General features: G+C 37.4%; 1 protein-coding gene, 1 non-coding gene and 1 pseudogene across 2 annotated transcripts; 1 reads left to right on the plus strand and 2 right to left on the minus strand.

Moving 5' to 3' along the window:
* Positions 1-3,756: 3,756 nt before the first annotated feature.
* LOC144649375 (uncharacterized) lies at positions 3,757-15,212 on the minus strand. Its single transcript, XM_078508864.1, has 4 exons — positions 15,102-15,212; positions 8,929-9,053; positions 8,262-8,598; positions 3,757-4,020 (listed from the first exon to the last, which is right to left on the minus strand). The coding sequence occupies exons 2-3, from the start codon at positions 8,983-8,985 to the stop codon at positions 8,350-8,352; spliced, it is 306 nt and encodes a 101-aa protein (XP_078364990.1). The 5' UTR covers positions 8,986-9,053; positions 15,102-15,212; the 3' UTR covers positions 3,757-4,020; positions 8,262-8,349.
* On the plus strand, positions 12,718-12,789 carry Trnak-cuu (transfer RNA lysine (anticodon CUU)). Its single transcript has one exon. It is a non-coding gene; the product is annotated as a tRNA-Lys (tRNA).
* Positions 14,893-18,162, minus strand: LOC144652187 (melanocyte-stimulating hormone receptor-like; annotated as a pseudogene).
* Positions 18,163-18,987: the final 825 nt, after the last annotated feature.

An 18,987-nucleotide genomic window follows, 5' to 3' on the forward strand; every position in this document is an offset into this window, starting at 1 on the left:
GGATCTTACAGCAAGGCGCCCAAATGTGTGACCACTTTTAATTTATTCACATTCTTTCGTGCAGATTTAATCGGATTTAATCCAATCAAAAGCCGTGGATAGCTTGCAGTTGACTTCTGATTGGATTAAATCTGCACGAAAGAATGTGAATAAATTAAAAGTGGTCACACATTTGGGCGCCTTGCTGAAAGAGTTGCGATGTTTTATGTCCAATGTACGGAACAGAAAGCCAGATTGTTATGGAGCCTTCCTTGTCTTTGTTCCCTCCTGTACGGATCTTTATATTCAGGGCATCATACGAGAACCGGCGAATTACTCATCCACATACCTAATGCAGAACTTAATCATATTATCTGAAAGCAATTTAGATATAATTTGGTCATCCAATTCTGTCATAATAATGTTAGCTAAGACAGGGCCTAGGTAAAAACCTATAGACACTCCATCAACCTGCTTATATTATTTGTTGTTAAAACTGAAAGCGCTTTATTGCATGAATCCAGAATAAGTTTCTTCAAATATCTTTTGCTAAAGGATGTAGATAAAATATCTGATCTTATTATAGATTCTGTCTAAAATAAGGTCAATAGTTTTCTTAAGAGGCACATTGGTAAATTAAGATTCAACATCAAAAGAAACAAAGACATAACCTTGTTCAAAATTATGAGTGTTTATTTCATGAAAACGTTGAGCTGCCTCACAGGCAGCCCAAGCTAACGATAAGAGCCACAGTCGTCTAAGACTCAATTTATAAGAATTTGTAATTAATAATTTCAATGTTTCTTTTGATTTATTTGATTGGTTTGTTCAGTTTTTACTAATTCAGCAAGACGTTTATTTGGCAACCTCCCTACTTTACATTTTACGCAAATGGCAAGTTTATAATATCAACTCAAACTTTTTCACTGGATATGAGTTTAGTCAGATGAAGTTAACGAGGAATTCTATTTTATTTATTATTCTTTTTTGGTACTCCATTTTCAACCACTCTTGGGTGTATTACAGATCTGCTATACAATGGATTTTATTGCTTCGAAGCAATTTTGGAGAGAAACTTGGACGGTGCTACAAAAATATATATGTGGAATTTGTGGTGTGCTGGAAGAAGTTTATCTTGGTGACGAATATGAAAAGAACTGTTACAGCTGATAAAGTAGCATTTGTGACTCAGGATACCTTGGATACTCAGGATACCCTGGATACCAAGTATACCCTGGAAACTTAGAATACCCTGGGTACTCGGGATACCCTGGATACCTAGGTTACTCTGGATCATACCCTGGAAACTCAGGATACCCTGGATACCCAGGATACCTTGGATACCCTAGATACTTAGAATACCCTGGATACTCAGGATACCCTGAATACTCTGGATACTCTGAATACCCTGGATATTCTGGATGATACCCTGGAAACTCAAGATACCCTGGATACCCAGCCAGGATACCTTGGATACCCTGGATACTTAGAATACCCGGGATACTCAGGATACCCTGAATACTATGTAATATAAATGCCGCAAATCTGAGACTAAAAGCAACAACAAGCGATATTTGAATGACTCCATGACTACAGCAACGATAATGAACCACGTGACTCCCTATGAGCAATATTATTGGTTTGCTACCCTCGCTACCTTTCACACATCACGGGCCAATCACAGTAGACCTTACGATAGCTGCTACAGAACTGGACATGCGATATACAATACTCGGCCGTCAGTAAGGTCAAAGGCACTTTGATCGCTTTTGAAGACTTTGAAGGTGGATATATCAGAGTTGTTTCCGTTTAACTTTTAAAAGTCATAAAATATAACGTGACTCTTTCATTTATATCTCGCAGCAGCAATTCTATTTTGCACTGTGGTCTAAGCGATGATTTATTGTTGAGTTAAACACATGGAAAACGCGTATAACGCACGTAATGTTAATCCCTCAAATGGCAAGTAATCTAAAACATTTCCCCCGTCCTATTCCCCTTCCTCCATTGTGGCAATTTCAAGTAGGCGATGAAAAATGACCAGTTTTAAGCCAATCAACATACGTGACCTTCAATGCCCTATTGACAAAAAAAAAAACTAAATAAAAAAACCGAAGGTAGATTATGAACCGGGGGCACCAGACCCCCACCCGGTTAACAAAGTCCTTTCCCGAAAGTATGAGACGGGCTTCGGCAGCTGGCGACCTGGGCCCGTCTAAAAAGAACAAAGAAACAGGTATTTCTCCGACGGCAAGCATGCGCTATATATACCCACACTTAACAACATAACATAAGATAACTTTATTTCCTCACAACTTTTTTAATAGGCTGCAAAGCACTCAACTAGAATGGTAAAATGTTCTTTGGGAGAAAGAAATTTAAATATGATTCCATATCAACCATCACCAAACAGCAAATTGGAACTGCTAAAATACCGCGCTACCGCTCATGTTTGCGCTGCTCGTTTTACGTAGCAAAACCTTTTTGTCTGCAAAGACAAAAATCCTTTGCAGACAAAAAATCGTCAGATAAACGCTACTTTTCTTATTAGAGGCAAAACTCCCTCCAATTTTCTTTCGTGCGTGAAACCACTACATGTATATGTAATTTGAGACAATGCTTCCTCTCCGTCTTACAGGCGAGAATCACACGCCTCAAAAATCAAACCAAACATAGAAAAAAAATATTTGCCATACTGTCATTCTCCTGATTAAATAACTGGCACAAAAGGCAAAAGAATTGCACATTAATTGTTCAATGTATAGTTGTCGATGGCAAAGCTTTAATAGCAACTAAAACGCCAGTGAGTGTGCGAAGCATTAAGTTATCGATAACATACGGCTCTAAACAGTTTTCCTTTTCAACAGGAGAACTAGTTTAGTTGTCGATATCTGCTTGACAGCCAAAAGAGTGCAATTATCTGCAGCGAGTCTTTGTGTAAATACATTTACGAATATGCCAAACCATTAATGCGAAAAGACAGCTAATCCAATAAATTTGTCAATACCAAAGTTAAAGAGAGAAAAGAAAGGATTTTCAAATTTAATTATTAAATTAAAAACAATATAACGTAACAAGTGCCAAATTACCTGTACACTGACCCATTGGCATGAGACTAAACATTGCACCTTCGAGGAGCAGGGATGGCGCAGTGGTAAGAGCGCTCGCTTCCCACCAATGTGGCTCAAGTTCGTTTCCCGGACCCGGCGTCATATGTGGATTTAGTGTGCTGTTGGTTCACGTCCTTGTTCCGAGGGTTTTTCTCCGGTTTCTCCGGTTTTCCTCCCTCAACAAAAACTAACACTTCTATATAAGATTTTTATCTGCCATTTTCAATAATGAGCATTTGATTAAGAAGACTGAAATGTCACTGTTGTCTCAATTCATTTTCAGAGTTCACATCAGGGAACGCAGCATAAGTGACAACCTTTGAATATAAAAGAAACGGATCTTGTTGCCAACAGGGGCGTGACTAGCAAGAGGCAAGACAAGGCACTTGCCTCGTCTATATTTGAACTCAAAATGAGAAACCAAGATATGTTTTGTTGGGAAATAATCCCCAGTTGAAAAAGATTGATTCTTTTGGAGAAACATCATACGAAATATGTTGAAAAAGTGTTTCAGAGTTTCTAGATTTCAAAATTTTCTGGGGACATTACCGCAGAGGCCCCTAGCAATATTTTGCCTTGTCTATGCCCGAAGTCTGATTACGGCCCTGGCCAAAGGTTTACGATCAAAACCCATCACATACGGGACAAAAGCTTTGTCTAAAATGACCATCAGGCGACAAATCGATTCATTATGGTAAATTTATTGGAGAAAGAATATGAGAACAAAAACAGTAGACAGGAAAAAAAATTGCATTAAACCATGGTACTTTTTCCTCACTGATAAAAAGAAATTTTACTAGTTGCTGGTCAACTGTCCAGTTGGTCATTTCCATAATGCCAGTGTTAGGCAATGCCAGACATGTCATGCAGATCATTATCAAGATAAAGAGGCCCATGTTTCAAATCTGAATATGTTTCAAATGTTTCAAATCTGAAAGAAAAAAGTACAACAGATAAACAACTTTAAAGTTAAACAGCATTTTAGTCGTTCATGCTCATGGCAAAAAATCTTATTTTGCAGATACTGCTTAGTGGGCAAAAAAGCTCGTGTGTTGTTCGGTTGACGGGGTATTACATATCCATTTGAGAGCTCAGTTTAAGATATATACATGTATTTATTTTTTTTAATCTGAGCCCAGTCAACTTTTGAGAAAATTTGCTAAAGGTGCTTTTTTAATTTAATTTAATTTTAATATGCCGAAAAGCAGTTATAAATTGTAATCATCCACAATTCAACTAAACAACTTATTTTCTCATAATCAATGTCAAGCTCGGTTGTGAAATCTCTAGAATAGTTTGAATCGACTACACCTTTCTTCTTACAGGAACCTTTGAGATTCACACTTTAATATAATTTTACCCAAAGTTCACTATAAATATAAAATTCGGTTATTTAATCTTTTTTTTCGTTTGTTGTAAAAATGGCAAATACGTGCTGGTATAAATTGGAAATAATGTGGAAAATAACATTGTCAGCACTTGCCCGAGACTGAGACGTTCACATGTTTAATGTAAATACGTTTTAGAGTGACTTTCTGCAAAACCGTAATGCACCCTAGCCTCTTCTTAAGATAAAACAGAATATCTCAGCCTGAAATCGTCTTTAGATCAAACCGTTCCGTCTGACAGCCGAGAGAGTGCAATTATCTGCAGCGAGTCTATGTATAAATAATTTTACGAAGGTTATTTTTATTTAATTTTAAAATGCTAAAACGTTAATGTGAAAAGACAGCTAATTCAACAAATTTTGTCAATACTGATGTTCAAGGGAGACAAGGAAGGGTTTTCAAATTTAATTATTAGAAACAATTTAACGCACTGAATAAGCTTAAGGCAATTAAAAAAATAGATAAACTGGCAGTTCATGAACCTCAAAATGGGGGATCGGCTATTTACCGAGTTAGAGGTTGAGTTGAGTTTGAGTTGAGTTTGAGTTAAGATTGAGTTAAGATTGAGTTACCGTATTTCCAGTGTCTTTTCCTTTTTTTACAATAGAAAGTTCAAAATCGAAGGTTCTCATTATATTTACTGAAATAATACTTAACATCTTACTGACAAATTTACACTATTTCGCGTTTTACGCTAAGAACAATTCAGCTCTCGTGTTTTGTTGCTTGCAAATCATTACCTTTTATCGCGGTGTTGACTACAAGCAGTCCATCATTAATTTTCTTTCAGAGATAGTTTTATTCAGGCTATTCGAGAAACGCGAGAGGAAGAAAATAGGAGAGGCTAACATAATATTTTTTCTTTTGTCTCGCGCGTCGACTAGCTATGTTCAAACCGACATTTCAATTTTTGAAACCCTCTATCCACCAGCTACTAAACTATTTTTTTTAAAGGCAAATGGAGACCCGATTAGAAAAATTAGTCTTAGCTCAGGGGTTCTGGCTACAAAATTTAATTTTGTGATACGAAACTGATTTCACCATTATCCCGCAGTTTCTCTGTCTAGCCTTTCTTCGGGCTAATGCGAATTCTTTCCCACGGCAATCGCACGATCAGATCGGAATTCGTCTGAATGCCATGGTAACTCCACAATGGACAGAGAAATAATTCGCCTTTTCGAATTCTGGATATTTGGAGAACAACGTGTTTTAAGTGCGTTGAAGATCATTCTTATCATTTGTTTTGTCCATTACGGTCGATCATGGAGTCTATAAGTAGCGATTCGGATTGTGACTCTGTTGCCTCCTACGCTGATGTAGTCAAAGGGGAGTCTCTTTTTAGTTCTTCACCAGCGCGCCTTACCAACAGCTGTTGGTTTAAATTCCAAGTCGAAAGTGAAGAAGAAGCAATGCAAATTGCCTTAAAGAAATCTGCCAGTGATGCACAGGTAACTGTCCGTTTGCCGCATCGTTGGTTTTCTGATACGAGAAAAAGGAAAAGCCTATGTTTTATCTGCTTTAAAAATTTAGGGTGACGAAATATCTGATGATGGAAGAATCAGTTTTCAGCGGGAGATATTTGCATTTCAGTAGAGGGCCTGTATGTACCTTCAAATGAAACAGCTGATGGAAGGAGCTTTGCGGTGGAACGTACTTTTCGATTTTGTGCAAGAAAAGAATGTATTAACACACAACCAAAACAAAGCAATTTGATTGTGCCTCCAATGACTATCATGCTTCCAGAAAATGTCAATGTTACACCTGAAGAATATCAGAATTTAATTAACGAGGAGATAGTTTGATCATACATTAGAGAATAATGAACGGTATAGTGGACAACACAAGATCGAAGTAGAGCTGATTGTTTTATTTACGTTAAAATTTAGTATCAACCACCATGTTGCGTAACATTTAATATTGTTGGATTCAATTTAGACATTGTATTTTAGTTTATTTTTTTTTTATTTTAACAACACGGAAATAAACAAAAATGTATTGGATTGTTTTTGGAAAATGTTTCGCATTTTTTCTTTTCTTTCACCGGCCCAGTGTACCAGCAGTTCGTTCAATGCGCTTTCACTGAATAATGAACAAAAAAAAGTTAGAAGGGGACTGGGTGGGTGGGGGGGGGGGGGGGTGTGGTGGGTTAGGACACGAAATGAGGATAACATAATTCTCTAAAATACAAAAGTATCAGTTTTCTTGCTTATTTGGTCGTAAAAAGTGATTCGCATCTTAAATTAAACACTTTTTTAGCAAATACAAATGGAAAACGGTAACTCAATCTTAACTCAATCTTAACTCAATCTTAACTCAAACTCAACTCAAACTCAACTCAAACTCAACTCAACCTCTAACTCGGTCATTATCTTATCTCTCAAAATGGACGTGCTGATTTTCTAAAAGCCTAATGCTATATTTCTATTAAAGAGCGCGTAATTTACATTTCAAAGTAAATAGATAACCTCTTTTTATGGCAAAAAACGTTAAATTCAAGACAAAAAAAAAATAAAATTTGAGACAACCTTTGGCCTTGGGAACTCCTGAGGAGAAAGAAGCATTTAAAAATAGCAATTTCTGGGTTTATCGACAAAACTTTAATTCAAATAAACGCAACAGTTGTTTTCGAAAGCAAAAACAGTTCTGTTTTGTTTCACTGGTGAAATTTGCACACCTAAATTTAGCCACCTTCCTCTTTGTTCAATCGCCGGGATCATGTCGTACACCTTTGAAGCCTAAATAATGAACTTTATTTGAATTTGAATCGAAATATCACTTACATGTTTGTTGAGAAATAAATTTTCTTGTTTTGTATTATGTCTCGGTATTTTCTTCGATCGAATCGTTACAGCAACACGTTATATAAAAACTACACTCTACCATACAGGTATTTTTTGCTTACTCTTAAGTATTATATGGACACACAAAAAAATAAGGTTTTAAAAAATTGAACACAAAAGTCGTGATGTTACATAGAAGAGGAAATAAAGGAAAAATACAAAATCAATATGCCGAAACTGAATTGAGGAAATCGAAAGTGTAGGCAATGACGTTAAAAATTCTGATTGTGGCGTAAAAAATTGTGCACGGTTTGCCGGTTTGTCGGTCAAGATAATTTATCTTGATCGTGAAGTGTCGTGCCTGGAGACTGATTGACAAGTTCATGTGACAAGTTTCACGCACTTACGCTTGTAAAGCAACAAACTATAACAAGTATTTTTTTTACTCTCCTTGTTCAATCAGGGAAAACCTTTTTACTTAGCAAAACGTGCTTGGGAGCGCGACTTGACAAGAAACATCAGTTAAGGACAGTTACGAAATCTTTCTAGTTTCTAGGACACTTGTTTGGCGGTATATTCACCTTATAAAAAAAATCCAGAGAAACATTTCATGAACTAAATAAGTATACACGAGCAAATAGAACTTGTCAGACTCGCATGGCAAGGAAAACAGTAACTGCTGTTCGTGCTTATATTTAAAAAAATATCCGTGCTACAGTACAACCCTTACAACCCTTCCTTAACACAATCATCCCACTTTGCATCGGATCGAACAACATTCTCGTTCCCAGCCTTTTGTCTTCCTTTTTGTTCTGAAAACGTTACCAAGATTTGGTTGTGCTTGCTTTGTAGCATGCCCCACAGTCTCGCGTCAAAAATGACGGCGCTACTCTACAATACGTGGTCATCCCAAGGGTACATGTTCTTTGGGCTATGTTTCCATTAAAACTGGAACAATTTTGGCGTGGTTAGAAAAACTTGCCAAAATACCTTATTTAACCTACTTTGTATATATATGGTATCACATCTCCTTGGTGAGCAACATTTATTTTCAATGTCCTGCGGCATGATTTGGCACATGCCACACTGGCATCATGGTATGGTGCTGCTCCCAGAAGAAGCTCGAGATGTAGGGCCAGGAGTTCCTTCTATGCTAGTAAGCTGCTCTTCTGTTGAAGTGCCAGGGGTGGGGATTATGTCACTGCTATTCAATGACTCATCCTCAAGGTCATCTTCCATAATTAGGAGACCGTGTATGTAGTCCATACTACCAATTCCCCTCCGAAGGCTTCTGATGCATAGCTTACGGACCATTGATTCATCAAGTGTATGAATGAATTCCTAAAAGAACATGCAGAAATAAAATATAGTAGTTTGTGGAGGTTATATACAGTGTGATTGGTTTATTTTGGATTGAGCTACAGCTGTGTCCAAGGTGTATATTGATAGTCTCCATTAGTGTTTTGGCCAAAAAAGTGAGGCTGTTAATTTGAATCATCAAGTATTGTTTCAAAACAAATCTTGTTTGACCAGCTGTTGAAACCAAGTGGTGGCATCATGTGAAACTGCAATACTCTTGAATTGGTGGTGTTGCAGTATTGACAGCTATACTGTATGTATTTTGCTTAGGTGCCAAAAAATATAAAAATCTTATAAATTATGAAACCTCACCTTTACATCATTGTTCTTTTTTATTCGCTCCTCTTCTTCGCTCGGTCTAGATTCCATGCCAATTGCAACTGATATGGCTGCGGACGACTCTGTGATCCTACAGCTGTCGTTGTACTTGCACCAGGCTTGATAGGAAGAAAGGGTACTCAGTGAGTGACTGATACATTTCAAGTCGCATAAAAGATTGAATCTTAATCAGCTCTCTTAGAAAACCTTTCAGCTCACAGAATAGGCATCCAAAAATACAACAAAGGCGAAACTTCTAAATGTTTCAATGAACAAGAGAACTGCTGTACACGTGAAATAAGCACTGAATAATAATTGAACATAAACAAAGCATGGCCTAAATGATTCGATTTTTGTTGTTCCATTCGCGTCCAGCATCAACGATCTACACACAAAAATACAAACCAACTTAAAATAAAGTTCATAATTCAACGCAATCTCACTTTGTTTCGACACGGCTTTGCTGTCGATCCACATCTGCAGTGGTTGCCACATGTTGTCCCTGCGGTTTTGCAAGGGCAGCCGTGATCAGCCCGGCACAGTTATCAGATTTGATAACCACGGCCAAAACAAACCATTAGCCAATCAACCCCCAAGTTTGAGCTCATGTGACATGTTATCATGGCAACAGTTCTCATTTTAATATGGCGGCCATTTCAAGAAAGCTTGTTTATACGGCTCTCAGTTAAATGCGATTCAAATTGTACACTAAATTAAAGATAAATAAGTCTTGATTTGAATTTCCTCTTGGCCGCATGCATTTACGTTTAAATTCTTGTCTAAAATAACAGACAAAGCACATTTAGATTAGGTCATCGAACGCGCGCGGTCTTAGATCTTAGGTCTTCCGGAGTTTATTAGCTTTTATTGTATTCCCCTTGCTTGTAAAATAGTACTAGTATTTCTCCAAATTTGTTGAGACTTTTGAATTTGTCCAAGTGTACTGGTACACCAACAAAACCGTGAATGCCTTTATTTGAAGCAATTTCATCACCAACGCTGCTAATATTTATTAACTAAGACAAGAACGAAACCGATACAAAGGTAGAGAAATAAAAGATGCGTTGTTTATTGAGTTTACACTCAGAACTTCTTCGTTTCAGTGCCTTCGGCGGTCAGTTGCTTCGATGATCTGTTGAATAAAGAAATATTTGGGTTAATAAGCGTGACAAGATGAAAGAGGAAAATATACCGTCTACCGTAGTCACGCGCTTTGAATTTACATAACAATTGTTCGGAGCCGATATGTTGAAGATTGAAAAGTAGATGTGTTTTACTCGCTCTGAAAGCGTGTTGCGCGAAGAATAAGTTGAATAGATCTGTTACTCGTTCTGTAAGCGGATTGCACGAAGGATATATGTTGAACAGATGTGTATTACTCGTTGTGAAAGCGTGTATAACAAACAAAATAAAGCCCGCTCATTAAAATATTCAAAGACTTTGTGACTGCGTGCCGCGATAACAATTGCTCATAATACTTCGCTAATTTCCCTGTCTACCACTAAACGACTGTAGACGGTACCACTTCGCCCTTTAAACATAAGCAGTAAAGAAACAAACAAACGATTTTCTAGATCTGTATGCAAAATGAAAGAGATAAATATACCGTCTACCGCAGTAACGCAGTTCATGATATTACATAACAATTGTTCGAAGGATATGTCCAAGATTGGAAAGTAGATGTGTAGTACTCGTTCTGAAAGCGTGTTGCGCGATGGTTAAGTCGAATAAACAGATAAATGTGTATTATTCGTTCTGTAAGCGGGTTGCGCAAAGGATAGGGCGAACTGAAAGCGTGTTTAACAAACAAAATAAAGCCCGCTCAAATTCCATTGCGCATACAGCGGCCATTCTCTAAACACTCATAAATTCAAAGACTTCGTGACTGCGTTCCGCGATAGTGTTGCTCATACTTCGCTGATTTCACTGTCAACCACAAAAGGACTACGGACGGTAGCACTAAGCCCTCCAAACATAAGCAGTAAAGAAACAAACGAACGATTTTCTGTATGTGAAAATCCATTATTTAGCCATTTAAGTTTACTCATTCTATAGAACGTACACTAGAAACACAAACAATTAAACATGGCGGTCAGTAGAGGAATCAGAGAGCAAATCACAAAACCATAGTGCCCTCGTACATTTCTTTGTGCCCTCGGATGAGCAAGCGATAAATCGAAAGAAAAATAACTGAAGAACACAGCATTTTTTCTACGTGTTCCACAAAAATGCGCAACTGACTTAAAATTGACGGCAAAGAATATAAACATACCTGGAATGAACTGTCATCCTCGAGCGATCTCTTCAAATCGTCAAACAAATATCCGCACAACTCACCACCGACGCTCGCCATTTTATGCACTTTTGAAGTTCATCTTTCTCTCAAGGTCATCGCGTAGAACTATGGGTAGAACACACGAACACAACCGAAAAATAGACGAACAAACGAAATATCCTCCGAAATCTCACCGAGTTGCGAAATGGCGCCATGTTGTGACGTCACGAGGTTATCAAATCTGATAACTGTGCGGGACTGGTGATTTGAATTTGCTGTCCGTTTTGTCGAACAAGTGCTTTTGCACGAACAGGATATGCGATTTTCCTTAATGACAAGAACAGTAGAGATCATAAATGACCGTTGCGTTCGAGCATATATCGAAAAACTACGAAAATTTTCACAAGTTAGAGTCTCTCACCTAATCGACATCGAAGGAAACTTTCCGCCACATCCTCTCTTGCCTCATCTGCGTCCATAATTTCGATTCTAAAATATCGCACCGACGAAAAGTACTTCATAAACAAAGCAAAACCACGTTGTAATTTAGACGTAGAAGGGCTCATTTTGCACAAAATTCGACGACTTCGCTTAATTCAAAATGGCGGATGCCTTTGAAACTCAACGAGAACTAAATGAAATCTCGCACATGCGCAGGTCATGACGTAACGCCTTTCAGCGCCTTGGGCGCTTTTTAAATTTATACACCTTGAGAATAGGCCCTTATTTGAGGTAGGCGCTTATTCGAGGATGGGCGCTTATTAAATTTTCACCATTTTTAGCAAGTAGTAAGTTTATGTTGCAAAATACAAAAACAATAACAAAACATGAAGATGTACCAAAGCAGAATTTTAACTGTTCATTGGAAGTTTCTGTAAAATTCTAAGAAAACTCGGGGTGGTCCCTTTGAAGTATTTAGTCAACTTCAATCTAAGTGTCACTAAAATTTATTATTATTTATTATTGAAATTAAGCAAATAAGCAAATTACGCTTCGCGTTTGCAAGAGAACAATAGAGTCTTAAAAGAAATGAACGGCTCCGTTTTGCGTATGAGGTCTCAAGAGGTTCTTTTATTCGGCAAGACACACGCTTCATTTCAAATGGATTTTTAATACAGAAGAGAAACTATAGTACGGGAAATGTTGTTTTTAAATGCTAATTTGCCTTGTACCTGGTCGTCTGAGTCTAAATTCAGCAACTTTAGAATTTTTGTTGCATTTGTGTTCCAGAAGCTTCTCTGTGTCATCAGCTCATTTTCTTCTCTTTCAATGTTAGAAATCCATTGTTCAGCTTTTTTAACTTTCTTTCTCTTTCCCTTACTGAACCAGCTAGATTTTTCGGGACAACCTTTAAAAAATGTGGCTCTTTAATCCCTAGCTATATGCGAGTGAAATATCAGATTTTTACTTTGTAAACTTCAGTTCTTGAACACTTTTTAAACAATGCTAATTTTTTTAATTTGACATATCCACTACTTGATTTGAAGTATTCTCTTCAAACCGCCACATCCCACGTGGTCTAGTGGTTAGGATTCGGCGCTCTTACCGCCGCGGCCCGGGTTCGATTCCCGTCGTGGGAATTTTTTTATCATTTTGTAAGTATCCAAGGGAGGAACCCAGTGATAATTGTGGCCAGCGAATGTCACCTTTACGTCCCAGTAGGAAAGTCGCCACTAGCCACTTTTCCTGCGTGTCACCACGTGTCTAGACACGTGACATGAGCATATAAGGAGACTTTTTGCATTCCTGTGTACGAATTCTTCGCATTCGTGAAAGACAGGCTTCAAAATTGGAAAAAATGAGAGGCTTTTAACAATGATGACAGTTTTGGCTATTGAACGAATTTCAGCTAAATACAGACCCGAGTTACTTTTCTTTTAGTGAAATTGTAGCCTTTGTGACAAGATTCTAGCCTGATGGAAAAGCTATTTAAAAAAAACCCTTCCGTCTAAATTGAAATTGCAAACCAAAGGGTCTAAAATACGGGAAGTCTAAAAACAAAAAGAAACGTAACATCCAATATATTTAACAATCACAATGAGTTGATTAAGAACTAACATCTAATACGCATTTTCCGAGAGGTAATTACAACTTGCAAGAAATCGCAAACGACTTAACAGAAGTTTAAACACATTCATTTACGGAAATTTACATGTAAAAACTAGAACTGCTAAAAATTAAAAAAAAAATCTTTATAGGCTTGATCTATAAGAAAATAAAGTTCACATGCAAAAATCATTGGTCTTGCATGGTGCTAGGTATGGTATTAAAGAGATGATCTCCGGTTGCAACTACAACGTAGTTACAGTTGGTTGCGGAGCTAGAGCGAAGGGTGCACGTGTTATTTTAACAATGTCTTGAACTGCTTTATGAACGAAGGCCAAAAAATGGACAGTGGAATAGCTAGCCTTAATAGCTAGCCTTAAACACCTGTTGAATTTGAATTTATAAAGGCTCATTGTATAGGCTGTTACATATATAATAACGATCATTCTGTAAACCTTATATATTCATTATGGCTGATGATGATGTTTGAAACATCGAAACATGTTCCGAAAACTGAAAAGCGTTGTTGTGTTTTTAAAAATATTTGCAACACTTGTGCTATCAAGACCCTTATTACAAAAAAGAAATGTTTTAAGGTTCTTTTTTTAAAAAACGCTATGCTCTTAGACTGTTTGTTATAAAAAAGGTAGGTCGTTCCAAAGTTTCATGGCGTACAAAGAAAAGGATCTTTGACCGTATGTACATGTTTTGACGTCAGATCAAAGAGTAAAAATTACCATTTTGGCCAAACGTTTTAAATCAACTGTTAATCGAGTTTTTTAAACCAGTACAAGCAAAGCGTACAAGCGTACAAGCTAAGAATTATCTCAAGTTTGGATGTGAAATACCCAGTGTGATCTCATTCGACGACGCCCTTTTTATAGCAATCTAATTTGTAATAAAGAAAAAGCTGAAAAAAAACAAACATTTATTTAAGAGTGATTAATTCAATTAGATTTTAATTAATTTGTTAGTGAAATGGAAAGTACGTGCGAATATAAATCATCTTTGATCAAAGCAATTTGGAAATTAACAAACATTGTCAGCACTTGTCAGGTTTAAGGACGTGTGCAATAACGTGTAAATTAATTTTAAAACTTTTCGGAGTGACTCACTACAGCTATTTTAAGCGATTCTGTATACAGTAATATTTATTAACAATTTATTTTCAATATCGAGGCTCAATGTATACAAAGAGAGTTTGCAAATTTAATTAAAAAAACTTCTTAGCGCATCCAAATAATATGCTGAAGAAAATTAGAAAGACATCCTGCGACCATTGGGTTTTCGTGAATTGCAAACTGAAGCCGAGCAAGCAAATAGCGTTTACTGATTAAAATTCACCAAATTAAATTAACGCTCATCATATCGCCTATACCGAGGAAATCGGTATCGGTTACCATGATGGATGAGGCTGTGTCAAAAGACGGTTTTCATAAATTGGGGGACATTTAACGCCAGCACAATTTAAAAAAAAAAAAAATTGGTGTAACACGCTTAGGAAGTAAGCTGCCATATGTAACAGACGGCTGAAATTCAGGCTAATTTAAAATTGGAAGGCGCATCGTTTGTGACGTGACTTTTTCCATTATCTCAGTAACACACAACGATATCCACATGACCAAATTGATTAATACTAAGAAATTCTGATCACGGAAAAATAAATTACAGAGGAAAAAGACCAATCAGTTAAACTTCTACCCAAAAAACGTACGTGCGAGACAATCGGCTAAGAATAATGAATACTAGTGTTAAAAACTTACTAAACAAATTAGATCCAGTTTCGACCTCTTCCCTTACAGAGCACACGAAATTAATTAAATTACCGACATTTAAGTATCATAACCTTGACACTGATCCAAATGTTCGCTCCAAAATAATGACCTCGTTGTTGTTTTTCCTCAGTGCATTTTTCACAGCTCGTCGTATCTCCCCAATTCTCCAGCAGTACACAAGTGGATTTAATCAAAAGCCCTCTGGGCTTAGTGTCTTGTGACTCTTTTCAGAGTTTAATTTATTTGAAAATAGACCGCTTTTCACGTCTATTTATTGCTTGTAAAGATATCGAAAATTAAAAAGCGTGCATCTAACATAAAGAAACATTTAGACTCCTCACCCCTAAAATTTAAACTAAAACTAAAGCTACTTTTGTCGCTCGATAAAAGTTGTGACATTCACAACACGATATACGAAACTCTTGATTCACTTGTCAATTCAGAAACCTTTGTCGTGAATGCTTGCGCTGAACTTCACGATTTCACAGCTAAAGATAAAAACAAAGGTTTATTCCAACTACAAAAGGTTCTCACGCGAAAGGCTTAAAATCCAACTAAAAAATATATATAAGATTTGGGACCTGAAAGACAACAACACCGAATTTTCGATCAAGTGGTCCATTGTCACGAGAGCAAGCGCTTACAGGGGAAACCCGTCACGCTGCAATTTGTGTCTGACGGAGAAGCTCTGCATACTATCAGCCGACAGATCCACCTTTTTGAACAAAAGATCTGAGCTTGTTACCAACTGCAGGCACGAAAACAAGTACTACGGGCCAATCAGAGACAGGATCGTTCCAACCGTCCTCCATGAACGTAGTTTAAATTGTATTTCACCACATCTAACGACACAGTCTGATGATCGCTTCGTGCGTGAAACTCTGAGTAACTGTCCATGAAGTTTCTATCTTTAATTATTGTATAAGATTACATGCTTAAAGTTTTGAAATCGATGCCTTAATAGTATCCATTCCGATCACTATCACGGTAATTAAGCGTCCATCTTGATTCATACTAATTGATCGTTGCTATTTCTGTCAGGCGGATAATGTTTGTACTTATTATTGTCACGCGACTTGTTTCCGACACCTTATCAAAAGCGATTTTTCCAAGCAGCCGAAAGTAGGCTTGACTTAAATTCAAAGTACACTCCAGCATGTAGCCGTTGAACAGTTATAGGACTCCGATAACAGCACAAAATGAATACAGACACACACAGATTCATAAGCATTTATCTGTCACAGATAATTCTTAAATATCTTAAAAAGGTCAACAAAGTCACAGATTCTCCTTTGTTGTTTTGTGTCTGTGACTGATAAGAACGTTTTCAGCCTCACGTTTCAATAAACTCACGCACACTACCAAGCAAAGTTTCATGGTTGACCTTTCGCGTGTGTCTTCGAGTAATACTCAAATTGAAGACACACAAGGAAAATAATGTCCACGGGATCAGTTGTTTTGAACTAGTTTAATCAGCACAAATTCTAACTTGCCTAAGCTAGCTAGTCAACTGAAGTAAAGGCACACATGTGGTTCGACTACTACGGATTACATCTTTGAAATAGGATCTAATCAAAAATGGAAACGGCAAAAAAAGGTTTTCCTGACATATTGTCGGTCGACATACCTACAGTTCTGTAAGGCGCAATCCTGTTTAAGACATGCTTTTCCCCTATTGCTGTATCAAAATCATAAAACACATTGTTCTCACGAAACGGTAGCTATTATCAGATTGACTAATATGACTAGAATGGTGGGAATCTCGTGTGATTGCTTTTATCACTAAGAAAAACAAACAAAAAGCTTAAAAATAAACGCAACTGTCAGTGTAAACAGCATCTGCAGACCTCTCAAGTCTCACGATTTTGTCTTGAGACTCACGGTTTTCACTTCAATCCCACGACGAGAAACAGAAATCTCACGAAAAAACAGAGTAACAAGTCATTTGATTAGCGCCTGGTTTAAGGACTCTTTTAGTTATTTTTGTCCGTCAGTTGATCAATCTCCCGGTTTTTACTGAAATCTCCAGATTTTTTTACCTCAATCTCTAGATTTCCAGTGCTTTGAGGTTGAGAAGTCTGCATCTGTTTTGTTTAAATCTGATGATCGCATTTTTCGGCATTTACTAAAAAAAGAAAATTTTGACATGGCGGGAAAAATATTGACATGGCGGGAAAATTCCGCGGCCTCAGAAAGCAAATACGCATGGAATGCACCTTGTCCCCTGTAGTATTATCTTGTGTCGTCATGACTACGTCATGACGTCACAAGACAAAAAGGAGTTAATAAAAACAACAGTCGTAACATAGTCATAGGCAATTTTCATCGTTATTGTGTACCCAATAAATGTTTCCACGAAGATCGTCACAGAAAGAGGAAGGAAGAAAATTAATAACAAACCATAAACATAAAGTACAGTTATAGAAGATTTTCTACATTTGAGCACGTTTACCATGTTGCTTTGAACACTCTGTTGTTGCTGGGATATTTGGCGTTGATGTCTGCGAACGATCTGAAATATCTTCAAGGTGCTTATTGCAGTAACAAGAAACGTTACCAGCAATATGACAACAGGAACATAAATCCACTTATCGGTACTCATCCAAAACCTCAAAAGAACAACAATAGTTGATATCATCCAGACTGCAATAGCAGTAGCTATTATCCGGGGAACAGTAACAATCATGCTGTATCGCAGATGAAGGGTTAAAGCGAGAAGACGATCAATGGAGATTCCGCTTAATGTTGCCAAAGACACGCCAATAGTAGTATAGCTAGATATGCTCTGAATAATTCTCAAGACACAGTAAGCGTTAAAGTCATCCATGAATTCTGCAATGTGATAACCCACGAAAAATGGCTGACAAATCACTCCAACGACGAGATCCAAAACTGCGAGGCAAAACAAAAGCACGAACGATGGCGAGTGTAGTTCTTGTTTTTTCCAGATGACATGTAAAATAATAACATTACCGGTAGATGTTAATAGAGAAAACACTGCATTGAGAATACATGTTAGAACACTTGCCATGAAGGTACCACTTGATTGTTCCAAGTTAGCGGTTAAAAAGAAGCAGTTAGGATGAATAACGCTGCTTCGATTCATCTTGAAGATGAACTGGTCGATGCGTGACAGCTACCTCTTTTGGCCAGCTAACCTATCTGTTATTTGCGCTGCAGCTGATGTAAATCATATATAATTCATACATGCCAAATATTCGGTGACTGTAACTGAGACGTAGCTGTCTCACTCCACCTGTTACTTGTGTTGTGTACTTAACTTCGTAAAAAGAAATAATTTTGATGTCGAACTGTCATCCGCTACTTTGAGCACACTCAAATCATGAACGGAGTTGGCTTTACGTTTACGTTATGTTTACCTTTAAAAAAATATCAGTCACGGCCATTATTCAAGGTAACGACCGAGACATTTATTTCCACCTTTCCCCTCGTTCCGGGCCCTCCCCAAGTTTTTGCAAGACAGAAAATTATCTTGAAATGAAAATGATTTTTTTGGAAACAAGAATCCTTTTGGCTTTATAGACAAGCTTAGTTCCCTCAGTTGTTCTTCAGCAAAAGTTGCGTTATATTGAAGGGTGACATGCAAGATACGATAAACGATCAGCTCGGCCGTAGTAGTAAGGTCAAACGCTGCTTTGATCGCATCGCTTTGAAAGTAAAGATGCCAGAGATAACCGTTTTCTTTCTAATACTAGAACTGATAGAATGTTATTGATCTCTTTCCTTTATATTGTGCAATAGTCCTTCCTAACTGCCCGACTCAATTTTACTTTTTGGTCTAACCGAGGATTTCTTGTTGAGTAAAACACTTATACAAAATGCGTATTAAGCAGACAGTTAAAATCCCTCTGCCCCATCCTCCCTGCCTCATCTAGTGGCTGATGACAGATAATCCCTAGTAAGCCAATCAAAATGGGTGACGCCCTACCTAGAAAA

Source organism: Oculina patagonica, chromosome 4 (assembly GCF_052425735.1).
Source record: "Oculina patagonica isolate OP01 chromosome 4, crgOcupat, whole genome shotgun sequence".
Classification (NCBI taxonomy): Eukaryota; Metazoa; Cnidaria; class Anthozoa; order Scleractinia; family Oculinidae; genus Oculina; species Oculina patagonica.